This window comes from Taudactylus pleione, unplaced genomic scaffold (genome assembly GCF_031769625.1).
Source record: "Taudactylus pleione unplaced genomic scaffold, aTauple2 ptg000080l, whole genome shotgun sequence".
Lineage (NCBI taxonomy): Eukaryota > Metazoa > Chordata > Amphibia > Anura > Myobatrachidae > Taudactylus > Taudactylus pleione.
This window is the reverse complement of record NW_028284482.1, coordinates 9,450,123-9,477,007: the sequence shown is the minus strand read 5'-3', so window position 1 is coordinate 9,477,007 and position 26,885 is coordinate 9,450,123. Positions and strand designations below refer to the sequence as shown.

Here is a 26,885-nt window from a genome sequence, read left to right as displayed (position 1 = left end):
GAACACTCTCCCCTCTCCTGCTATAGCTCGCGCTATCTACCTCACACTGACCCCTACACACTCAGCCTATGTTAGGGAACTTTAGTCAGTGTGGGCTCGTGCCATTTCTGGCACCTTCTAGCAACAGCTGGTGCTGCACTGTAGCTTACTATACAGTGACATGCCCTGCATATTGCACCATCCATTAAATGCACATTTTTACATATTTTATAATTTAGTTACAATACAATAGCATATAGATTACTTAAATATATATATATATATATACACACACACACATATATTATATTTCCATAACCCTTAACCAGGGTTACAATTAAGCTGCATACACACACAACGATTTGTTACCAACGATTTTATGAACGATTTTCTGTCAGATTATCTGTCAGATTTTTTAAAGTGTAATGAGCGATTTTTTTGAACTACAACTGATTTTTGCATATTCCCTTAATGAAAATCGTTCAGTTGACAAGTCTGACTGAACTACAAACGTGAACGCGCATGAACGATAATCGTTCATCGTTTGACTCAGATTCCACTTAAAATTTAACTAGCACCTTCTAGAAGATAATAGTTAAAATCTGATTGGTTGCTATGGGCAACTTCTCCACTTCTAAAAACGCTCACTTTAGTAAATATACCCCCTGGAGTCCATTTGGTTGAGAGTCCATTTGAATGGTAAAGGAGAAAGTGGTCGTCAATATCAAAGCCAGCAGAGAGGTTGAGTAAGATGAGGGGGCAGATGTACTAAGCTCTGAAAAGTGATAAAATGGAGAGAGATAAACTATCAAACAACCTGTTTCTAGCTAATTTTTCAGACACAGCCTGTAACATGACAGTTAGGAGCTGAGTGGCTGGTAGTTTATCACTCTCCAAAGCTTAGTACATCTCCCCTGAGGAGAGAAGTGACCCTTGAATTTGGCAGTGAGAAGGTCGGTGGGACAGTTTCAGTGGAGTAAAGGGGCAGAATCAAACTGAAGTACAGGACAGTGAAGTGGGCAGAGAAAAATTAGTTGATGCGAAGATAGACAATCTTCTCAAGGAGCTTGGAAGCACAGAGAAGGAGAGAGATAGGGTGGTATCTGGTAGCAAGTGAGGGTGAGACTAAGGCATGCTTGAAAGAACAGGGAACAGAGGGCCTGATTCAGAGCCGCTCGTAAGCGGCCGCCTGCTCGCTCCGAGCGATGTTCGCACATCTGCGCATGCGTATGGGTCGTAATGCGCATGCGCCAACCAGTCATTGCGGTCGGAAATCGTGCGCTCGCAAAACAGTGAGGGCCTGCTAATTTGAGTGACAGAATGAGGCGTTTGTGGGTGGTAACAGGGGAAGGTGCTTGAAAACGGGGAGTGGAGATCCGAACGCAGGCGTGCCAAACGGTCAAAACGGGCGTTTAATGGGTGTGCATAATTAACAAAGCAGCGTCATCGACCACGTCACTTGGTTGTCTTTTAGCCTGAACTGCTCGCAGTGATTGCGGGAAGTAAAACCTACCACAAGCACTGCGAGCAGTTTCATTCGCCTTTCGATGTACTCGATTAATCTAATAAATAGCGGAGATGACGTAGGATGCCAACGGCCAGGGGCGTCTTTACAAAATAGCGAGCGAATGTTTCGTTCGCTCAGACATAGAGGCGTCAACAGTCCGCAAAGAGCGAGCGCTCAATTTAAATAGCCGGCCCCTTTTTCTGAACGACCGTTCGCAAATAGCGTCTGGTTCTGAATCAGGCCCAGAGCCTGAAGAGAGGGACACATTGAAGAGATTGGTGAGATGGGAACAGGCATCAGGAAAGGGGGATAATGGAGGAGGCAGGAGGGAATAGTGTCAAGGGGCAAGGAGGATGCAGACCTGATCTCAGGATGGGAGGAAACTGGATTGAGGAGATTGCGTGGCATAGGTTTTTCATTTTGGTAGTAAAATAGGTGGCAAGCAAAGGGCAGTATCTTTGGTATATAATTATTAGACTATTTAACCTGGCCTTAAAATTAATCTAATACAAAAAAGTTTCCATATGTAAATCTGGAAGTCGTAACATAATAAATAGTCAAATATTTTATACTTTATAATGTCAACCGTAAACATTTCTCTTAACATTATTTATTTTTATAGATCCTAGTGGTCTTTTATAGGACTTCATATGTTGGATAAAGTATTTCTTGCTGTCGTCACTCTGCTTCCTCTTCAAGACTGGAGGGCAAATGTAATAGCCTGCGGCATGCAGTAATCTGTGAGTTTCCTTGCAGTCTGCCCAATGTTTTAAAATCATTTAAAAGGCAAAACTAGTTGGTTTTCCCTTTTAAACGATTGCCTCTTTAAAACATTGGGCAGACTCACAACTTGCCGATTACTGCAAGTCGCAGGCTATTACATTTACCAGAAAGGATAATAATCCAGGCCCCAGCAGGGTTGTATAGACAATTTATCCTCTGATGATATTCAAAGCTGTACACCTACAAACGGTTCTGCCAAACCTCTACCAACAAAACATGTACAAACAAACAAATAGTAGGTGGCGCTAATCACTCACAGCAGTGGATCATATTTCAGTATTTTACTAATACAAAACAAATTTATGTGTTAATTGATAGCCAATATTTATAAAACTCCCGGGAGTGGGGTTATAGATACATAAGTATACAAAATAAATATATTGCAAAAAAGAGCACATACATCTAATAAAACCAAACACATGTGGGTTAACTAATGGCAGGCATCGGAGCGGTTAAACCCTTCAATACAAATAGAAATAGAATCTGACTGACCCACAAAGTCTCTTTGCAATTGCTATGCTGGCACGCATCAATCTTTGTTTCAGTTGCAGATTGATAACTACAAGTAGCACAAAATTTAGCAAAGTATTGCGGCTTTAGATCATTCACAGCCAGGTACCGGGAATCCCAGCTCTCCACAGTACTCCAATAATAAAATGTTAGTAAGAGGAGTGTGCTTGGAAATTTCAACTTGAGGTAATAATAATCAGTGAGCTGTCCGGAATCCCAGCTCTCCACAGTACTCACAATACTGATGTGAGTAGGGTTTTGCTCAAATAGCAGGTGAACAGCGAGTCATCCAATGATGTGAGTATTCCTCCCAGTGCAACAACAAGGCTGTTTGTTATTCTTTCCTTTGCCCGAAATTGTAATGATACAGCGCAGTGATCACCCTTCTGTATGTGAAATATGGGACAATGTAGTATACAGTCACTCTATATATGACCCAATATAATATGCAACAGCGCTATATATGGCATTATGTAGTATGCAACAACACTATATATGGCACTTGGTAATGTGCAACAGCGCAATATATAGCACAATATAGTGTGCAACTGCGCTACTGGTGGCCCCCTGAAGCGACAGCGCTATATATGGCACAAGGTAGTGTGCAACAGCGCTACATGTGACACCAAGGACCATGCAACTGCATTAGATATGGCACAATGTAGTGTGCAACGAGGTAAGTAAGTATGATAGACACAAGTGTGAGGTATAATGACCCTCTATACCTTAGTATGAAAGGGATAGTTATAACCGACAATATAGAAAAACAGAGATTAGCGCTAGCACAAATCACAGCATTACATGTCTGCAATGGGCACTATTATCAACTACATAGACCACAGTGGCTGGTAGGCTATAGCGCTGTATGACCTGGCCCTTGGGAGAGGTATACAGGGAGACTGGACCCAGTGATTCCCGGAGACTGCTTGAATAAAATGGCTGCTGCGCGTCTCTGAGGGGGCGGAGGGTGAGGGAGGAGCAGCCCAGGGAACACCAGGACCGCAGTGGAATGGCGCCCTGGGCTGCGGGAGGGGCTGCAGGGAGAGCGCCTTATCCCCTGGCTGACGTTAACCACTAAGTCCCCTGGCCCTATTAATATGCCTCTGTGCCAGTATGTTAATTCCCCAGTGGTCTAGTGGAGTAGTCCTGAGACAAGACTGCACTAATACGCAGGTCCCCGCGAATGGGGTTCCGCCTTACCGGTCCCCTGGATTCCGGGTTGCAGTCTGGGGGTCCGGGGAGCCTGCTAGCTAGTCCCCCTCGGATCCCCGCCGGAAGTACCTAGCGCAGGCTTGGTGTCACGGCGCTACGGAGGGGTGATGGGGTGGCAGCACAGATGTCCGGAGGACAAACTGGTGCTGCTCACCCTTCTGGTAGAAATAAGGCAGCCCCCTGTATAATAGTGGTCCAGCTCTTTGCCTGACATCAACGAAACTGAAGTGCCCTCAGGCTGTGGGCGGGATATAGGGGGAAGGGCTGGAGCATCCTGGGATTGAAAAGTTTTGCGGTTGGTGTCCGGTCCTATAGTCCCACCTGCACCCCAGTGTCTCCCTGTGGACCCGGAAGATGAAAAAAAGGGTTATCCATTTTACAACCTTAGAGGGCTCCTAAGCTACAGTCAGGTGCATAAATATTGGGACATTGATAGAATTTTCATATTTTGGCCTCTATTCACCACCACAATGCCTTTGAAATTAAACAAATAAGATGTGCTTTAACTGCAGACTTTCAGATTTAATTTGAGGGTAATTACATCCAAATCAGGTGAACAGTGTAGGAATTACAACGGTTTCTATATGTGCCTCCCACTTTTTAAGGGGCCAAAAGTAATGGGACTATCAACTCAAAAGCTATTTCATGGACAGATGTGGGCTATTCCCTTGTTATTTCATTATCAATTAAGCAGGTAAAAGGTCTGGAGTTGATTCTAGGTGTGACATTTGCATTTGGAATCAGTTGCTGTCGACTCTCAATATGAGATCCAAAGATCCAAAGATGACAGAAGAATTATTTCCCTGGTGAAGAAAAACCCCTTCACAACAGTTGGCCAAAATCAAGAACACTCTACAGGAGGTAGGTGTATATGTGTCAAAGTCAACAATCAAGAGAAGACTTCACAAGAGTGAATATAGAGGGTTCACCACAAAATGTAAACCATTGGTGAGCCACAAAAACAGGAAGACCAGATTAGAGTTTGCCAAACAACATCTAAAACAGCCATTACAGTTCTGGAACAACATCCTATGGACAGATGAGACAAAGATCAACTTGTACCAGAGTGATGGGAAGAGAAGAGTATGGAGAAGGAAAGGAACTGCTCATGATCCAAAACATACCACCTCATCAATGAAGCATGGTGGTGGTAGTGTCATGGCGTGGGCATGTATGGCTGCCAATGGAACTGGTTCCCTTGTATTTATTGATGATGTGACTGCTGACAAAAGCAGCAGAATGAATTCTGAAGTGTTTCGGGCAATATTATATGCTAATATTCAGTCAAATGCTTCAGAACTCATTGGACGGCGCTTCACAGTGCAGATGGACAATGACCCGAAGCATACTGCAAAAGCAACCAAAGAGTTTTTTAAGGCTAAAAAGTGGAAAGTTATGCGAAGGCCAAGTCAATCCCTTGACCTGAATCCAATTGAGCATGCATTTCACTTGAGGCCTGGCAGAGCATCACCAGGGATGAAACCCAGCGTCTGGTGATGTCTATGCGTTCCAGACTTCAGGCTGTAATTGCCTGCAAAGGATTTGCAACAAATATTGTTTATTAAAAAGTGAAAGTTAGATTTAGGATTGTTTAGTTTGTCCCATTACTTTTGTCCCCTTAAAAAGTGGGAGGTACATATAGAAACCGTTGTAATTCCTACACCGTTCACCTGATTTGAATGTAATTATTATTATTAATTATTATCAGTTATTTATATAGCGCACACATATTCCGCAGCGCTTTACAGAGAAGATCTGGCCATTCACATCAGTCCCTGCCCCAGTGGAGCTTACAATCTATATTCCCTACCACACGCACACACATACTAGGGTTAATTTTTGTTGGGAGCCAATTAACTTACCAGTATATTTTTGGAGTGTGGGAGGAAACCCACGCAAGCACAGGGAGAATATACAAACTCCGCACAGTTAGGGACGTAGTAGGAATTGAACCCACGACCTCAGTGCTGTGAGGCAGTAACGCTAACCATTACACCATCTGTGCTGTAATTACCCTCAAATTAAATCTGAAAGTCTGCAGTTAAAGCACATCTTGTTTGTTTCATTTCAAAGCCATTGTAGTGGTGAATAGAGGGCCTGATTCAGAGCTGAACGCTCTGACCAGAGCGCTCGCTCTGAATCAGGGCCCTCGTCCTTGAAAATGGAGTGGCCTCCTGGCCGCTCGTATAGCTGTGGGTGACCACCCACAGCATATGCGTGCGGCCAAAAAGATGGTTGCGATGATCTTAACCATCCCGACCATCGGACTTGCGACGGAGACTCTGCGGTAGGGTCTCGCTGCCGCAAGCCCTGGAGTGATTTTGGCTCTATCAGAGCCAAAATCACTCCCACTGACATCACTAGTGATGTCAGTGGGGCCGGCTTCAGACGGTAGGCGTTCCCAGGGGAACGCCTCAGTCTGGCAGGCACGCCCACCAAAGGGGGCGTGCTGTCAATCAACATCGACAGCACGCCCCCTTTGGTGCGAGACCCGGAGCGATGGAAAGCTCGTCGCTCCCCGGGTCTCGCGCAGTGGGGAACATCGACCCGCTTGCGAGCATACTGCTGCTCGCGAGCGGGTCTGAATGACCCCCAGAGGCCAAAATATGAAAATTCTGTCAATGTCCCAATATTTATGCACCTGACTGTATATGAGAAGATCTGGCTTACCAGGGAAGCTGGATTTATGTGGTCAGTTAACGTGTATTCTCTTGTTGCACAAATAATGAGGTCAGGCAATGTCCAGACAAACAGTGAGGTAACAGTCATTATCCAGCTATATTTTCAACCAGCCTCAGTTGAATGCCAGGTACTGTTTGATTTGTAATTTTTTCACCCAAAAAGGTGTCTAAAGGTGCATACACACGTAACGATTTTGTAACCAACAATTTTCTGTCAGATTTTCCCTTGAAAAAGTGAACGATTTTTGCAGTGTAATGAACGATTTTTACAACCATGAATGAAAAATGTTCCTTCCCTTAATGAAAATTGTTATGTTGGACAGTCTGAAATTGACGATGAACAATAACTACAAACGGGAGTGCGCTTGAACGATTATCGTTCATCGTTATAACTCAGAAACTGAACGATTTTTTGAATGATTGAAAGATAAGGACGTAGTTAACGACAAATCGTTCAAAAAATCGTTATGTGTATATGCACCTTTAGTCGCAAACAGACGGGGCAACCAGCTTCCTGAGACTGCACTGATTCATTTGATATGCACAAGTATACACTTGTGAGCAAATGAATTTATTAAACACATTGGGCCTTGGCATGAAAAAAAATCGGCATATTGAGGCAACCAATCAGATTCTACTTAACATTTATCTAGCACCTTCTAGAAGATAATAGCTAGAATTTAATTGGTTGCTATGGGCAACATCTCCACTTCTAAAAACCTGCACTTTAGCAAATATACCCCTAGTAAATATTCCACTATTGTATGAGGGCACATCTGTAAATTAATTTAATTAAGTTATAGCAAATACAGTATGTAATAGACAGTCTGGCTGTATTTTTAAAGTGCCAATCGTTTAAAAGGCAAAACCAGGTTGATGTTGCCTTTTAAATGATTGCTGCTCTAAATATACAGCCAGGCTTGCCAGAAAGTCACCAGAGGGTAGTACATAAGCTCCTACATATTCTCTATAGGTTAAAACTTCCAATTCCATGCATACACACCCAAAGTTACCAGCATTTCAAACCTCAAGCTCATACAAGTGGAACACAATAGGCCAAAGGAGAAGGAGCCAGCACACACATACTGATCTGGTCATCAGTAAATCATATGCCTGTAAACTGACTGTTTAGTCATAAGCCAAAGTGTCAGATAAACGGTCTATTCGTGTAGGTGGAACCTGGTGCCACTAACCCGACTGGCGTAAATTTGGTCACAGGTTTTTGTTGTGAGGCATATGAGCCCCATTGTATGTTTACATTTCTATAATCAATAAAAAAAATCCCAGTCACAGGTAGCAGGGGTAAAGACCTCCTTCCATTTACAAGAGGTAATGTATATTAAGTCATGTTACTGCAATGTGTAATATACATTATAAATTAGCCTTCTTCACTACCTCCCTTCCCCACACCAATAACAAAGGAGTTCTGTTGGACATAAGCAGATACTTACCCTTTTTTCCCTTCTCAACTTAATTATTTTTCCTTATTACCTGCTGGTGGAGCATATGGATACCCCATAGACTGAGGTGCTGGTGCATATCCATTCATAGCAGGGGCCGCGGGTGCATAGGGGTACGGTCTGGTTGGAACATATCCTCCTGGTACAGGTGTGTATCCAGCTGGTCCAAAACCTTCTGGTACATAAGCAGGTGTGTATCCATATCCAACATTAACAGTTTGGGGTGCTCTGGAAGCTAAATAAATCAAAGGATTTAAAATAACGACAAAGCATTATTAGCCAAAGAACTACGAGAATACAAGCATTATTAGCCAAAGAACTACGAGAATACATGCATTATTAGCCAAAGAACTACGAGAATACATGCATTATTAGCCAAAGAACTACGAGAATACATGCATTATTAGCCAAAGAACTGCGAGAGTACAAGCATTATTAGCCAAAGAACTGCGAGAGTACAAGCATTATTAGCCAAAGAACTGCGAGAGTACAAGCATTATTAGCCAAAGAACTACGAGAGTACAAGCATTATTAGCCAAAGAACGAGTACAAGCATTATTAGCCAAAGAACTAAGAGAGTAGAAGCATTATTAGCCAAAGAACTGAGAGAGTAGAAGCATTATTAGCCAAAGAACTGAGAGAGTACAAGCATTATTAGCCAAAGAACTACGAGAGTACAAGCATTATTAGCCAAAGAACTACGAGAATACATGAATTATTATCCAAAAGAATTGCGAGAATACATGCATTATTATCCAAAAGAATTGCGAGAATACAGGCATTATTAACCAAAGAACTACGAGAATACATGCATTATTAGCCAAAGAACTGCGAGAATACAAGCATTATTAGCCAAAAGAACTACGAGAGTACAAGCATTATTAGCCAAAGAACTACGAGAGTAGAAGCATTATTAGCCAAAGAACTGAGAGAGTAGAAGCATTATTAGCCAAAGAACTGAGAGAGTAGAAGCATTATTAGCCAAAGAACTGAGAGAGTACAAGCATTATTAGCCAAAGAACTGAGAGAGTACAAGCATTATTAGCCAAAGAACTGAGAGAGTACAAGCATTATTAGCCAAAGAACTACGAGAGTACAAGCATTATTAGCCAAAGAAGTACGAGAGTACAGGCATTAATAGCCAAAGAACTACGAGAGTACAAGCATTATTAGCCAAAGAACTACGAGAGTACAAGCATTATTAGCCAAAGAACTACGAGAATACATGCATTATTAGACAAGAACTACGAGAATACAAGCATTATTAGCCAAAGAACTACAGGAATATACAAGCATTATTAGCCAAAGAACTACGAGAATACATGAATTATTAGCCAAAAGAACTACGAGAATACAGGCATTATTAACCAAAGAACTACGAGAATACATGCATTATTAGCCAAAGAACTACGAGAATACAGGCATTATTAACCAAAGAACTACGAGAATACATGCATTATTAGCCAAAGAACTACGAGAATACAAGCATTATTAGCCAAAGAACTACGAGAGTACAAGCATTATTAGCCAAAGAACTACGAGAGTACAAGCTTTATTAGCCAAAGAACTGAGAGAGTAGAAGCATTATTAGCCAAAGAACTGAGAGAGTAGAAGCATTATTAGCCAAAGAACTGAGAGAGTACAAGCATTATTAGCCAAAGAACTGAGAGAGTACAAGCATTATTAGCCAAAGAACTGAGAGAGTACAAGCATTATTAGCCAAAGAACTACGAGAGTACAAGCATTATTAGCCAAAGAACTACGAGAGTACAGGCATTAATAGCCAAAGAACTACGAGAGTACAAGCATTATTAGCCAAAGAACTACGAGAGTACAAGCATTATTAGCCAAAGAACTACGAGAATACATGCATTATTAGACAAGAACTACGAGAATACAAGCATTATTAGCCAAAGAACTACAGGAATATACAAGCATTATTAGCCAAAGAACTACGAGAATACATGAATTATTAGCCAAAAGAATTGCGAGAATACAGGCATTATTATCCAAAAGAACTACGAGAATACAGGCATTATTAGCCAAAGAACTACAAGAATACAAGCATTATTAGCCAAAAGAACTACGAGAATACAGGCATTATTAGCCAAAGAACTACAAGAATACAAGCATTATTAGCCAAAGAACTACGAGAATACAGGCATTATTAGCCAAAGAACTCTCACTGATAATGTATAAATAAATGCAAATAGCAAAATACAAAAGCGTGACAACAGAATAGATATCCACAGTGGTCAATGTTGGAATGTAGAAGTGCTGATATAGAAATATGAAGCAAATGACCAGGGGCCTGGTGGCCATATATGACACCAAAAGTTTAAGGGATTGTGGGCCTAAATCAGATTTATAATATAATATGCCAATGCCACAGGAGGCATCTTGTGTAAACAAACGCCTCCTGCCGGTTTCTGTGATCAGCTGCTGCGTCCGAGGACACAGCCATCGATCACTTGCATGAACATAGGCCGTCTGAATACCCCTCAGGTCACTCAGGATACCAGTGAAATTGGCTGGGGCCATTGAAGCTGTATCGGAAGACGCAGACCCTGGCCTTGGAACATCGAGAAAATGAGGCAGATTTGCCCTCGTTTTAGGGACACTGGTCATCACTGCCCCTACCCTGTCCCCAAACGCCCCAAAATGACTGACAAGCTGCGTCTTAGGGGGCACTGTGACCGTCACACACACTGATCGGCACATGCGCAGTACAGAATGAACTAAAAGCCTGCATGAACAGCATGTGACAGAAGGAGCACACTTATATCGGGCACATACCAGCTTATTTTGAGAACTTCATATAAACACTTGCTAAAGCATACCATTGGTCGCCATCTTAAACATTTGCTGTCCAAATTCAATAGCTCCACCGCTGTTAAATGTAAGTTTAAATGAGGCCTGTCCTTCCCAATCACCTGCAATAATAAAGAAGGGATTAGCTGGTATAATGCATGATGCATAGGTGTAACAATCATAGGGGCCATTATCTATCCATGTTATGTTTAGGTACCTACAGTTATTTAGCTCTCACCTCAAAGGGGTGCAAGTTAAAATAAACATTGCTTATGACCGTAATTGATGGCGCAGAAACAATCTAGATAACTTGCGCCTAATTCTATTGGCTCTATAATTTAATAACTTTGTCAATAAATTTAAAGTAGGGCTGTTCAACTGGATGGCAATAGGCTGTAGGAAGACGGGATAGTAATGCTACTCTTGTGTTTACTACAGATTTGTTCATTTATTACCAGTTATTTATATAGCGCACGCATATTCCGCAGCTCTTTACAGAGAATATTTAGCCCTTCACATCACTCCCTGCTTATAGTCTAGTGTGTATGTTTGTGTACATATGGTAGAGAATATAGAGTTCATTTTATTTCAGAAGCCAATGAACCTACTAGTATGTAGTTGGAGTGTGGGATAAATCCGGAGCAAACCTACACACACAATGAGAACATACAAACTCCAAACAGATGGTGCCTTGGTGGGAATTGAACCCAAGACCTCAGTGCTGTCAGGTAGTAATGCTATCCACTACGCCAACTGTGCTGCCAATACTAACTCGCAAAGACTCTCATTCAGTGCACTTGTCTGATATATAAGGAATATGAGAGCACATTTCTCCACAGTCATGTATGTGTGGAGTTTTTATATTCTCTTTGCAGTTGCATGGGGTAACTACTGGATGTTCCTGTTTCTTCCCACAATCCAAAACATATTGTTAGGTTAATTGGCTTCTGACAAAAAATTACCCTAGTGTATGTGATGTGTGTGCACATGTGGTAGGGAATATACACTATAAGCTCGACAAGTGCAGAGACTGATGTGAATGACCAAATATTCTCTGTAAATATGTGTTATATAAATAACCACTAATAAATATACTGTGTGTGTGACCCTCCCCATGCCAAAAAACTACAACAGTACCAAAGCAAAATACAAAAGCCTCCTACAAAATACTAAAGAGTTAGGTGCCTGCAAACTGTGGGCCTGATTCAGCAAGGAACGCAAAAGGAGAGAATGCACACAGTTGGCTGATGTTTTTGCACTGCGCATGCATCGCACTGCACGTGCGCGAACTAGCCAGTGCAATCGGGTTATGGTAAGCAGACTACACGCAGTGTGCACGCAGACCCTTCCGAAATTGACAGGAAGTGCTGTTTGTGGGTAGTGGTCAGGCGAACGCAGGTATAACGCCGTTATACGGGAGTGGATAATTAAGGCAGTGCGGCGGCATATGCAGCCATACCATAAGCTGTACACAGGAAGCGGGCAAAATCCTGCAGCAGGTCAGGTCAACCACTATTATGCTAAAGGAACCAATGGTTCTCGATGTTAGCAATGTTTACGCTATCTTGCATGCTGATCCGGCTGTGAGTAAAGGGAGATGGGCGACTTAGTATGGGGTTGGGCGTCTGCATCTTGTGCTGCGGCCTCCGTGCGCATGCACTGATTAGCATATTCTCGCAGCGGATGTGTGCGTGCGTCTGCATCCGTGCATTCCTTGCTGAATCAGGCCCATTAGTCATTAAACAAAACTTTGTGGCCGGGCTAGCAATGATGAGTTACTAGATGCCACTAATAGTTTATGTCACTCACGTACCACCAGGTTCTGCACTTATGGTTCCTTTGATGTAGTTCGCAGAGAACACGGGCTGTTCTATAGAGCATCCTTTCACACGATAGAAAGGCATCATAAAGGACATCATAGGGTCATTCCCCTTACTCACGAAGATAATCTAAAAATAGATCAAAAGCAATTATATGGTCTAGTCATATACTGGCAGCACAACAAACCAAAACAGTTCTTATAATGCTGTTTTAATATGTAGGGTAGGGGTTCCCAAACTCGGTCCTCAAAGCACCCAAAAAGTCCATATTTTAAGGATATCCATGCTTGTGCATAGATGGTATAATCAAACTGACTGAGGTACTAATTAAGTTACTTGTGTTTATGTATGAATATCCTAAAAACTTGGACTGTTAGGGTGCCTTGAGGACCAAGTTTGGGAACCACTGATGTAGGGGATAGTTCCTGTCCCAGATGAGAACCACAGGTAAACCCTAAGCTTATGTCAAGTTTAACAATACTTTTCTTGGTGGCCATTTATACAACAACTAAGACAGTGATCATACTTTTCTAGGAATTTTGTCATTGATGCACAAAACATGTCAATGACTCTGAACCTCATTTATCAACAATAATATCAATAACCGCTCGCAGTCCTGCCGTTTCCATCTCAAAAATATTTAAAAGATCAGACCCTATCTCTCCCAGGATGCTACTGAAACCCTCATACACTCATTGGTCAGCTCCAGACTGGACTACTGTAACCTCCTCCTATCTGGCCTCCCCAATTCCGATCTCTCTCCTCTCCAGTCTGTCCTCAATTCTGCTGCTCGGCTCAGTTTCCTCTCCAAACGCTCTACATCTGCCTCCCCTCTCCTACAAGCCCTCAAGAACCCAATTCAAGGTTCTCACACTTACTTACAAAGCCCTCACTCACTCCTCTCCCATTTACATCTCTGACCTCTGACAAATGCATGCCACCTCTCATGCCAACTGATAGCTTCCTCCCACTTCCACCTCCCAAGATTTTGCCCATGCTGCTCCCCACCTTCGGGACTCTCTCCCTCTTCCCATTAGACGCTCCACCTCTCCAAGATCCTTCAAACGGGCACTCAAGACCCACTACTTTATCAAAGCCTTCCAGCCCTCATCCTAACTTGCTGCTACAAGCTCCCTCCTCCCCATCTGTGTCACGCCCCTCCTGTTTAGAATGTAATCTCTTACAAGCAAGGCCCTCTCTCCTCTTGTGCTTCTCCTTAAGATGCGGTCAGAAATGTCAGATGAACGATTGAACGATTTGAAAGATTTGAACGATTTTTGACTGTATTAAAATTAATGGAATCGTCCAAATCTGACTGCAAACACATTAGATGTCAGATATCGTTATCTGACTAACGGGAGCACGCATCGTTCATCGTTGCAGGGACTCATGTCAGATTTTCTTTCAGATATGAACGATTTTTAAAATCGTTATTGTTCAAATCTGAAGGAAAATCTGACTGTGTGTATGCACCATAACTTTACTTTCATCTACTTACTCCCCACTAGGGCACCTAACACTTGGTTGCTTATGCTCTGTTGCTTTATGGGTATTATGGTCGCTAATGTAGCAATATATATTATTCATGTCCTTGTCCTGCATTGTATTGTACTGTAAGTCACTAGTCACTTATTTGTTCATGTACTATGTAAGGAGCTGCGGAACACTTGTGGTGCCATATAAATAAATGATAATAATAATGAGTGATATTCTTGTTATCACTCATTACTAACCTTAAATAGTGCTCCAACCAACCAGCTCCTGTAATTTTTCACACACATGACAGTTAGGAGCCGAATGGTTGGAGCACCGTTTAAGAATATTAATGAGTGATAACAAGAATATCACTTGTTGTTAAATGAGGCCCCCTGTATCTGGTAGATGTATTAGCAAATATTTACATAGCACCAGCATATTATGTTGCGCTTTGCAAGTGGGCACAATAGATTTTGAAGGGATTCAAATAATAAATCCAGTATAATCTGGATTTATCAGCTACTATAGTATTTGTATTAGCAAAGTGGTAGACCCCATTCCTCTCCAAAAAAAATGGGATTTTGGTACCCACCGGTAAATCCTTTTCTCTGATTCCACAGGGGAAACTGGAGGTGCTTACGCTGGGGTATAGAGGCGTGGATAGCTGGAGCTGGCACTTTAAAGTGTGAAGCTCCTCCCCCTCTATGCCCCACCAGCCCTCAGTTTAGAAAATGAAGACCGAGAGGAGGTGGAGAACAAGCGGAGTGAAAGGAGAGAAGAACACACAACAACTAAATCATACAAAATACAGAACAAAACCGAACAGGCAGGCATAGAGCACAGAGGTGGGCGTCCAGTGTCCCCTGTGGAATCAGAGAAAAGGATTTACCGGTAGGTACCAAAATCCCATTTTCTCTTTCATCCACTAGGGTACACTGGAGGTGCTTACGCTGGGGACGTCCCAAAGTTTTCCCCACGGGCGGGAGCGCTCTGCGGCGCCTGCAAAACAAGGCGGCCAAAACGGGATGCCGAAGTAGCAAACGTATCAAATTTGTAAAACCTGACAAACGTGTGAACTGAAGACCAAGTAGCCGCACGGCACAATTGTGACGTGGAGGCTCCTCTACCGGCCGCCCATGACGCACCCACAGAACGTGTGGAATGAGCCGAAATGGACGAAGGTCAGCACTATTATAAGCCTGATGAATAGTCAGCCGGATCCAACGTGCCAAAGTCTGCTTAGACGCCGGTCAACCCCTCCGAACAGCATCATAGAGGACAAAAAGCGACTCAGACTTACGGAGAGACGCCGTCCTGGCAACATAGATGCGGAGAGCCCTAACCACATCCAAGGTAGAAGATCCACCAGAGTCCTCCAGCAACAACGGTACCACAATAGGCTGATTGATATGAAAAGCCGACACAACCTTGAGAAGAAAGGTGGCTACCGTCCGGAGTTCCGCCCTATCAGCATGAAACACAAGGTAAGGTGGCTTACAGGACAGAGCACCCAGTTCCGAAACTCTACGAGCCGAAGCGAGAGCCAGGAGGAGGACAGTCTTCTAAGACAAGTACTTAAGATCGACCTCCTCCAAAGGTTCAAACATGGGCGACTGGTACAAAAGGAGGCTGCACACGCAAGACCCCTTGAAGAAACGTCTGCACCTCAGGAATGAGGGACAATTTTTGTTGAAAGAAAATGAAAAGGGCAGAAACCTGCACCTTTAGAGTTCCTAGCCGAAGACCAGAATCCAGACCCGCTGATGGAAAAGCAGAAACGAGGACAACCGAAAAATTCTAGACGGAAGACCCCGACTGGAACACCATGAGATATAAGCACGCCAGATGCGATGATAATGCGCAGCCGAAACTGGTTTCCTGGCGCGTAGCATGGTGGGAATAACCGCGTCTGGGATGCCCCTGCGTCTTAGGATATCGGTTTCAAGAGCCACCCCGTTAAACGCAGTTGCGCTAAGTTGGGGTGTACGAATGGATCCTGCTGTAGAAGATCTGGGTGTAGAGGAAGGGGCCACGGATCGTCTGACAATAGGGACCGAAGGTCCGAGAACCAACTTCTCCGAGGCCAGTTCGGAGCTACGAGAATTACAGAGGCTGATTCTTGTTTTATCCTTTTTAGAAGACGAGGAAGAAGCGGAATCGGAGGAAAAAGGTAAACGAAGTCGTAGATCCACGGACTTGTCAGGGCGTCTACCGCTTCCGCCTGCGGATCCCGAGTTCTTGAGACGTATACTGGGAGCTGACGATTCAATCGCGACGCCATGAGGTCCACCTGAGGACATCCCCATCGACGTATTAGCGCGTTGAACACCTCTGGATGAAGCTTCCATTCCCCGGGATGCATATCCTGTTGACTCAGGTAATCGGCTTCCCAGCTGTCCACACCCGGGATGAATACCGCCAACAGGATTACCGACTGTTTTTCGGCCCACCGAAGGATCTGAGTTACTTCCCGCATAGCCATGCGACTCCGAGTCCCTCCTTGGCGGTTGATGTAAGCGACGGCCGTCGCGTTGTCGGACTGAACTCTTACCGGACGAGCCTTTAGCAAGTCTGTTGCCTCTATCAGAGCATTGTAAATCGCTCTGAGTTCCAACACATTTATGGGCCACTTCTGTTCTAGAGGGGACCATCGACCCTGAAAGTGATAATCGAGGACTACTGCTCCCCATCCTCGAAGGCTGGCATCTGTTGTTACGATGATCCAGTCCCACACTCCGAATCTTCTGCCCGCTAACAGATTGTTGGATTGTGTCCACCAAAGAAGGGCCACTCTGGTAACCGGGCTCAGACGGATCTGTCGATGAAGAAGCAGATGAGACCCTGACCCCTGTGCTAGCAGGTCCAGCTGAAACACCCTGGAGTGGAACCGGCCGAACTGTAGTGCCTCGAAAGCTGCTACCATCTTCCCCAAGAGACGCAGACAAAGAAGCAGGGACACCTTCCTTGTTCGGAGGACCAGCTGAACTAACAACCGGATATCCCGGGCCTTGTCTATTGGAAGAAAAACCCGTTGTGAGGCCGTATCCAAGATCATGCCCAGAAACAGAAGTTTCTGGGACGGATTGAGATGTGATTTCTTGAAGTTGATTATCCAACCGTGTTGGATTAGGGTCTGATATGTCAGTAAGGCCTGATTTGATAGAAGAGATACCGATGGAGCCTTGATTAACAGGTCGTCCAAATAAGGGATTATGTTCACTCCTGATGACCGAAGGAGAGCGATCATGACTGACATGAGTTTGGTGAAGACGCGGGGAGCCGAGGATAACCCGAACGGCAATGCCCGAAACTGATAATGATCCTTCAATATGGCGAAACGCAGAAAAGCCTGGTGAGGTTCCCAAATGGGGACATGGAGATAGGCATCCTTGATATCAAGGGATAATAGGAACTCCCCTGGTTCCAAGCTCGCTATGAGTGACTGCAGAGACTCCATTTTGAAGCGATAAATCTTCAGATACAGGTTCAAAGACTTGAGGTTTAAGATGGGCCTGACCGAGCCATCTGGTTTTGGTACTACAAACAGGTTCGAGTAAAACCCCAAACCTCTCTGATGTTCCGGGACCGGAACTAGTACAGATGATACTACTAGAGACTGAATAGCCTCCTGTAAAACCTTGGCCTTGCTTGCAGGCATTGGCAGACTTGTGGTGAAGAACCGAGGTGGAGGGGGGACTTCGAAGTCTATTCGGTACCCCAGGGAAATTAGTCTGCGGATCCACGGTTCTGTAGAGGTCTGGTTCCAAACCTGTTGAAAATTTTGCAGGCGGGCTCCCACTGCAGGAGGTCCCAGGTGGGACAGAAGACCGTCATGCCACCTGCTTTTCCGCTGGTTTAGGCTCTGGTCTACGTGCAACAGGGTGTGGACGACCTCTACCTCTGCCACCTCTATGTTGCGTGGGAGCACCTCTGGATCTACCACGAAAGGAATGTGGCACACGAAAGGAATGAAACGAAGGTCCATTATAAGATCTCCTGGGAGCTGGAGCAACCGACGGGAGGAAGGAAGACTTACCCCCCGTGGCCTGGGATATCCATTTGTCCAGTTCCGGGCCAAACAGCATATCGCAAGTGAAAGGTAAACCCTCCACCGCACGCTTGGATTCTGCGTCCGCTTGCCAAGCGCGCAACCAGAGGGCTCTGCAGGCCGAAATAGCAGAAGCAGATATGCGAGAACTAATCTGACTGATATCTTTCGAAGCTTCTCCCAGGTAAACTGCAGACTCACGGATGTGTTCTGCTAGTAGACGTAACTCTGCTCTTGAGGTACCAGAGTCCAAACCGGTAATCAACTGGTCAGCCCAGCCGACCACTGCCTTGTTAACCCAAGCGATAACAAGGGTGGGTCTAAGTTGAGCCCCCGCTGCAGTATAAATTGATTTTAGCGTTGTCTCCAACTTACGATCCGAAGGATCCTTTAGTACTGTAGCTCCCGGTACTGGGAGTGCTGTTTTCTTAGACAGACTGGAGACTGACGCATCTACTGGAGGGGGTGTTTCCCACTTTTCCATCATGGCTGATGGAAAGGGATAACTAGACGGAAACCGGCACGGAATTTGGAACCGTTTATCCGTTTGCTTCCAGGCCACTGAGAGCTGCTGTTGCAGTTGCTGTGAGAACGGAAAAAACGTAGAGCTCTTTGGTTGTTCATGAAATAATTCACACTCCTGGGATGCAGGTATTACATCCTCAGGTAGATTCAGAACTTTTCTGACCGCCAAAATTCGAGATTCCACCCCTGGAGAGGTGGACTCTAATTCTTGAGGGGAAGCGTCCTGTAACGCTTCCTCCAATTCCCCTTCTTCTGTTTCCTCCGTAGCGAGGAATTCTTCGTCCGACTCTTCTGATTGGAGAACAGTCGCCAGAGTACGCTTTTGTGTCGGTCTTTGGTAGGGGGTGGAGGGTGCAGGCACCACTGTACCCATCACCTGTACCAGGGTGTCTAGAGACTTGGTTAGCCCTGCCACCCAGGGAGGTTGAGACTTACGTGCCTCAGCTAACTCAGACGTTAAATCCGTCATTACTCCTACCATGTCAGCGGCCCATGGGGGAGCAGGTGCGGCCGTAATAGCCATAGGTGGATCTATTGCTATACAAGCATCACATAAAGTGGACCCAGCAGCATGCGGCTTGGATAGTTTGTTGTTACACTTAGAACAGAAACATCTTTTGAGCCGCTTTTGTCTGTTTGACATGGATACACACAGTCACCCAGACACAGAGGGACAGCAGTGAAAACAGAAATAACACAGAAGGCTGGTTTGGGACACAGAGGAAGAGGCACTCCCCACTCTTTCCCACAGATTAGATTCCCTGCCAAACACCCCAGTGTTACTCACAACCTCTTGCCAGGGATGTAGTCAGGAGAATCAGCCTCCAGTAAATACTGCATACACCTGGATGCAGTTTTTTTTTTTTTTTCCAGGTTAAACACGGCAGCCACGCTGTGCATGCAGCCGCTGCTGCGTTATCTAGACAGGGAGCCGCTCTAGGGACATGGAGCCCGCGCTGTTAGGCTCCGTCCCCTTTCTTTATGCCCTAAAGGCTTGAAAATGGCTGCCCCCGCCTGCAGGATCATCTCCCCCTGTGCAAGCCCCGCTGAGTAGGAGCCGCTAGCCGCACTCATCAGCGGGGAGATAGATGTACTTAGTGAGCAGCGCTATCGCGCTCTGTGAAGCCAGCACTGGCCGCAGGACAGGAGACGGGGGATGTGCAGATGATTCATACTCACTGAGCTCCCTCTCCGGGCGGCTCCTCTGAACAGCACTCACAGGAAGGTCAGCTGTGGTGTGTGTGCTGTGTGCGGCAGTAAGGAGCTGTCAGATGCTTTTGGTGAAGCACTGCACACTCCTTCCTGTAACCCAGGAGGTTAACAGGGTGCCAGTAACCCGGACCCCACCTTTAGAGAGCTGGCGAAGGGTACTAAGAAAAATTATGTAAAAGATGTTATAAAATAATAAAACAAAAATAAATAAATATATGTTAAATAAAATAAATAAAATAGTTGACTTGCTGGAGCACAGCAGGTTGTGACCAGCTCCAAGGGCACATTTTCTAAACTGAGGGCTGGTGGGGCATAGAGGGGGAGGAGCTTCACACTTCTAAATTTTAAAGTGCCAGCTCCAGCTATCCACACCTCTATACCCCAGAGTAAGCACCTCCAGTGTCCCCTAGTGGATGAAAGATAAATAGCTAAATGAAAAGGAAGGAGTGCCATACTTCCCACTGCAACACACATGGAGGTAGATGTATTATAGCGGCACTTAACGTGCCGCTATAACACTTCCCGCTTCGCCTCTGTACCGAGGCGAAGCAGGAAGCACTACCGATGAGATGTATAAACATCTCATCGGCCGGAGAGGGGGAGCGTTAACTCCCCCCTCCAGCGCTACCCGTTAGAGACCACAGCACATCAGCCTAGTGCTGATGTGCTGTGTCTCTGTCCCGGCCGGCTCCACTGAGCATGCGCGGGATCTCGCAAGTATCGCAAGATCCCCGCGTGGAGCCCTGGAGCCGGTAGCCGCCGCAGCAGGAACAGCGCTGTCCCTGCTGTGGGCATAGGCTAGCGCCAGGCTGTAGCTGTTGATAACGACAGCTACAGTTGGCCGAACGGTCAGACGATCTGACCGTTCATACATAGCCCAGGCTATCGGCACTGCTATCTTGTAGATAGCAGCGCCAATAATGACAGGGGCGAGTAGCGCCCCTGTCATTTACCGCCCAGACCCCCGATCATACATCGGGGAGAAGCGGTATCAGCGCACATAACGTGCGCTGATAACGCTTCTGGGCTTTGTACATCTACCCCAATTTACTGAAAAAGATAAGAGGCCTGGCCTTTAAGGAATAACACACACACATTTATAGAACTACACCATAACTAAATGAGATATTATGTATAAATGGAGGCTGCAACGTTCAGTTCTTAAAATCATCTCTCTGAAAATGTTAACTTCTGTTTCATACTGGAAGTAAAATCTTATATTAAACACTATTTGTATGGTGAATTACCCGATATGGAGTGAGATACAGCAACCCCTTTTTTGTGCCTTTAAATGCTTCTGTCTTGTGAGCCATATCACTGAATGTGAGTTCCACATCTTTACACATTTTGAGAATGCTAAGAGAAAAACAAAAACATATACATTAGTATTTATAGGATGCATTTGTTAGGGAACCAAAACAGTATTTATTTAATCTGAGCTGTTGAACTAATTCTTTAGAGCAGGGGTTCTCAAACTCGGTCCTCAAGACTCCACATAGTTCACATTTTCCAGGTGACCCAGTAGGTTAACAGGTGCAGTCATTACCCCCTACACATTTTAAAAGATCCAGGTGGAGCTAATTATTTAAATTCATATTTATTGATTCTGTGAGGAGACCTGGAAAACATGCACTGTTTGGGGTCCTGAGGACCGAGTTTGAGAACCTGTGCTCTAGGGCAGCATTTTTCAACCACTGTGTCGCGGCGAGCAGTTGTCAAGTGTGTCAGCTCAGCGCACTTGTACTGTATTTTATTCCTGTGGAGGCCAATGTAGTGTATTTTATTCCTGTGGGGGCCAATGTAGTGTGTTTTATTCCTGTGGAGGCCAATGTAGTGGGTTTTTTTTCCGTTGGAGGCCAATGTAGTGTGTTTTATTCCTGTGGAGGCCAATGTAGTGTGTTTTATTCCTGTGGAGGCCAATGTAGTGTGTTTTATTCCTGTGGAGGCCAATGTAGTGTGTTTTATTCCTGTGGAGGCCAATGTGTGTATTTTTTATGTGGGAGCCAATGTGTATGTTTTTTCATTGGTCACGCAGGCAGTATCGCCAGATAGTGTGCCTCTGCAATGTTAAAATCTTGTGCAGTGTGCCTCGAGTTACAAAAGTTGAAAACCACTGCTCTAGGGGATACGTTCAGGATCCCGACAGCGGGGATTCCAGCGTTCACAATGCCAATGCCGGCATCCCGACCACAAGCATTCTGACGGTACGTACCGGGGTTAGGGACTAAGCAGAGAGGGTTAAATTTAGGGTGCGGGGAGGGGGAGGTTAGGTTTAGGCACCGGGGAGGGAGGGTTAGGTTAGTATACTTATTTACAGCCGTCAGGATGGTAACCTGCTCGGGATGCCAGCGTTGGGATTCTGACCGCCAGGATCCCGTACCCAACCCCTTGACCCCTCCCAGTGTGAAAAATAGTCATATGACCTCATTGTGACTGCTGACTGAATTCAGATTATTGCCAATGTATACCATTTAACAGTAGTCACAAGACATTTTACATTATAGAAAAATTTTAGAACAGTGCAAGCTTAAAAATAGGATAGAAATACTGCAGTGATCTTTAGCTGTTCTATATTTATAGTGCATTTTTGTTTTAATGCTAGTTTAATTCTTGCACTGGCTTTAACTTGGCGATGTCCAAATTGGCAATTACTAACGTAGATCTAAACGGTACCATAGGCAAACGCGGGGGGTTTCCGTCTGCCTGGAAACCCCCTCCCCAGCCCACACTATGACCACAATAGAAATAGTAATACAATAGTTTGTTACTAGCGCTGCATGTTCTTCTTAGCATCACAATTGAAATAAATACCACCACCTGTGGATCTTTTAACATGTATCAGCCAGTAATAAATAACCTGTGCACCAAATAGAAGATCTGGAAAACATGCACTTTTAGAGATGCACTGCTATAGAGCCCAATATGTACATATACAGTATGTCCAGGGCAGTGCTAAGTTATTCTGCTGCTCCCCCAGACTCCTGGAGTTGCTCCCATGCCCTGGAATGGTGCTCACATCAAAAATAAATACGTTCAGCTCAGGCAGGATGGCCCTACTGCTGCATCTCATGGCTTACTGTGATCACTGGTCCTGTATATGCTGGAATTAAATACACACAATACACTTTGCATGACGCTTATTAAAGCTGGTTAAGTACTAATTCTGCCCTCTTCATTGAGAGGCCACACTCGCTCTAAAATTAAGCATTTGGAAACCCCCCTCTGGGAATCCTGCGTTTGCCACTGGGTACCTAATTTGTAATTCCAGAGCATTATTTTCAGAGGAAAATGTGCAAAAATACCACCTTGTGAGGTGCAGTAAACATGCATTTTACTGTATCCATAAAACATGGTTCAACAAACAGTGGCCGACAGATTGACTAAACCTAAGCTGGGTACACATTGAGCGATGTGTACCCAGCCGACCTGTCGTGCGACCGGATCCGGCAGGGGTCCCGGCATCGGCTAATGCATACACACTTGCCGATGTCGGGAACGACATCGCGATGGCGAGGACCATGCTGCATTCGGCAGCATGGCCCTTGCTGACAATGTTGTTATAAATGCGCGCGAGCACGCATCGGCAGTGACATTAAGTGTACCTCTAGACGATGTTGCCAACATGTTGCTCGATCCGGCCGGATCAGATGACATGTTGTCTGGTGTGTACTGGCCATTAGTCCTGGCGAGTAGATTTTAGACGATCCAGGTACTTTTAAAAATAAAACTAAACGTTTTAAAAAAAATATCAGTACCAAATCGTTCCTCGAAGGTGGTTGCTGGAGCGGGCAGATGTTGCGCACAGTCCGTCTGTAACGTAAGGAGGACTGTGTGATCGCCACATTCACTCTTTGTGGCTTCTACCTTCAGCCTGCAAGATGCTGCATAGTGGTTGTCTAGAGTATAATGCTGGGTACACACTTAACGATGTGTACCCTGCCAATGTCTCGCGCTGCGAGTCCTGGTGGGGGTGTCGGCATCAGCAAGTGCATATGCAGTTGCCGATGCCGGGAGCGACGGCACAACAGTGGGGGTCATGCATTCGGCAGCATGGTCATCGCCTGTAGGACCTGCATGCTGGTCCGACGGGCGATGTCGCTGACAACATGCGGGAGCACACACCTTCAGCAACATAGCAGGTACACACTGCCCGCTGGATCGAACAACATTATCTAGTGTGTATCCGGCTTAACTCCCAGCTGCTGCAGTACTGCCAGTAAGGGAAAATGTGACCTCCGTGGAGCTGTACACTGCTGGTGCCAGAGCAGAAAACATCTCCCTCCTGTGCTCCCTTCTCATGGTGGCGGCTACCATCATCATGGGCATCCCACAAGTTTCAGACAAAGAGGATAGTAGTAGAGCAATCCTCCTTGCACACCAATTTGGCTCTGAATTCCAATGCAGCTGGTGAGTGACTGTATTTGGCTTCACTTGAATGCCCTCCTCTTATAAAATGACTATGAATTGGGGGCACTCCAGTGTGGCCTCCTAGGAATTGGGGGCACTCCAGTGTGGCCTCCTAGGAATTGGGGGCACTCCAGTGTGGCCTCCTAGGAATTGGGGGCACTCCAGTGTGGCCTCCTAGGAATTGGGGGCACTCCAGTGTGGCCTCTTAGGAATTGGGGGCACTCCAGTGTGGCCTCCTAGGAATTGGGGGCACTCCAGTGTGGCCTCCTAGGAATTGGGGGCACTCCAGTGTGGCCTACTAGGAATTGGGGGCACTCCAGTGTGGCCTACTAGGAATTGGGGGCACTCCAGTGTGGCCTACTAGGAATTGGGGGCACTCCAGTGTGGCCTACTAGGAATTGGGGGCACTCCAGTGTGGCATACCATGAATTGCTCAGGGATGTTGGTCTGGTTACTAAATTTGACAAAAATGTGTTTAACCTTGCCTTAACACATATTGACAGACTGTAATGTTGCATATTTGTAAAGCAACTTTGCTTAGTTTCATTTCTATCCTAATTCTGTACGAAAAATGCAGTCTAAAATATTATAGTACCATACGCGGATTTTTAGAATGTCCCTTTATAGATCAGTTTGCAGTCAGTATGTTGACATTCATAATGTCAACATGGTTAAAATTTTGACATGAAGGGGTAAATTTACTAAAGTGAGAGTTTTTAGAAGTGAGTTTTAAATGTGATGTTGCCCATAGCAACCAATCAGTTTCTAGCTATTATCTTCTAGAAGGTGCTAGTTAAATGTTAAGTAGAATCTGATTGGTTGCTATGGGCAACATCACTTTTAAAACTCACTTCTAAAAACTCTCACTTTAGTAAATTTGCCCCGAAGAATGTCAACATGGACAGAATGTCAACATTAGGATTAGACTTGGGGTAACCCTTACCTTAAAAAACGAGAAGCACGCAATGCTGATATGCAGTTGGAAGTCCCGATGGTTACCGCCGGGAGACGCAGAACAAATTTGGACGCAAGAGCTGTAGATTTCAGCGAGTGTTTGTGCAAACTTACCGACATATGGCCAGCCCCCTCCGGGAGGGGGGGATGCCAGGTCGGTGCATCAGGGCGGGTGGGGGAGGTTTAGGCAGGTGGAGCGGGGGTGTGCGGATGCGATCGCGTCATCGCCGCCCTGTCCCCTGCTTTCTAATGGTGATATTACCAGCAAATCGCGTCATCGCACTCCCGGACCGCCCACTTTCGCGGTGATCGCAAGGGGGGCGTTCGCTATTCCGGAGGACTTGCCTACTCTTGCAGGGTGCCGGGAACAGCACCTGATTTTCGGGAGCTCCTGGAAGTCCCAGGAGAGTGGGCAAGTATGCGTTTGGGAGGTAACAGGGGGATGGCTGGCCAGACATGGCAGTGTCATAGGCGTATCGGTGACACAGACCGCTATGTTCACACGGACACATGACACCTGCCATAAGTCTAAAGAAGCACTGAGATGGAATAGCGCCACTGCAAGTGAGCGTCTCAGCATGAACAGAATCGGCTGCAGCATTAGTATAAAGACCGGTCTGCATCCACCTCTGAATCAGCCTTAGTGCCTACATTATAATATACCAAACCCTATATACCATTAAGACTGTAGTACATTCCTCAGATCACCATCAGACTCAGAGCATTTGCCTTTGTTTACTATGGTACTAATCTCACTATAGAAATAAAGTGAGGAAATACAGCACATAATATATAGAATACTATAATTAAAATTGTTGCAATGAACAGTTTTATTAGATGTCTTTTTAGCAGTTGTGAAACTACAAAGACTAACATTACCGCGTCCTGGGATTTGTAGTTCCACAACAGTTGGAGACCTATGAGCTACCCAGACTAAACATACATTCTATATAAATGACAACACAACAGATAGAAGCACTAACCAGTGTACTCCTGTAAGGTAAACGCTACTGACCTCTCTCCATTACTGACAACGACTCCCCCGTTCTGAGAGTGATTCTTGTTTAGAGCCATGTTGTTGCTGCTGCCGGGCCTGTGTCTGTTTTCACTCCGGTTCCTAATCTATACACCAAGCTGCAGGGACAGGACAGGAGGAATTCAGGATTCAGGAAGTTACTGAGGAGGGAGGGCCCTATACACAGAGTACGTCACACATTGTGTAATATGCTATGAGTCAGCTGACCAGCAGCAGCACAGTCAGAGATCAGTTCTGGCTCTGGGTTATCGCAAAGAGATTGGTCTCACGAGGCTGAAGTTAGCTCTTATACGACAAGCCTCATATTTACTTATTTGTGTTCCAGCCTCATATTCACTTCTTATTTGTGCTTCAGCCGCATATTCACTTCTTATTTGTGCTTCAGCCGCATATTCACTTATTTGTGCTTCAGCCGCATATTCACTTCTTTTTTGTGCTTCAGCCGCATATTCACTTATTTGTGC

The 26,885-nt window shown here is 45.2% G+C and overlaps 1 protein-coding gene across 1 annotated transcript in view; it reads right to left on the bottom strand.

The window, feature by feature from the left end:
• WBP2NL (WBP2 N-terminal like) overlaps positions 1-26,586 on the bottom strand; it is a 44,208-nt gene extending 17,622 nt beyond the window's left edge. Inside the window, exons 1-5 of the mRNA XM_088468060.1 lie at positions 26,401-26,586; positions 21,272-21,380; positions 12,757-12,892; positions 10,973-11,065; positions 8,164-8,367 (exon numbers count right to left, since the gene is read on the bottom strand). Coding sequence (XP_088324186.1) covers positions 8,164-8,367; positions 10,973-11,065; positions 12,757-12,892; positions 21,272-21,380; positions 26,401-26,459 — 601 coding nt within the window. The 5' untranslated portion in view covers positions 26,460-26,586. The remainder of the gene's footprint in view (positions 1-8,163; positions 8,368-10,972; positions 11,066-12,756; positions 12,893-21,271; positions 21,381-26,400) is intronic.
• Between the last annotated feature and the right edge of the window lie 299 nt (positions 26,587-26,885).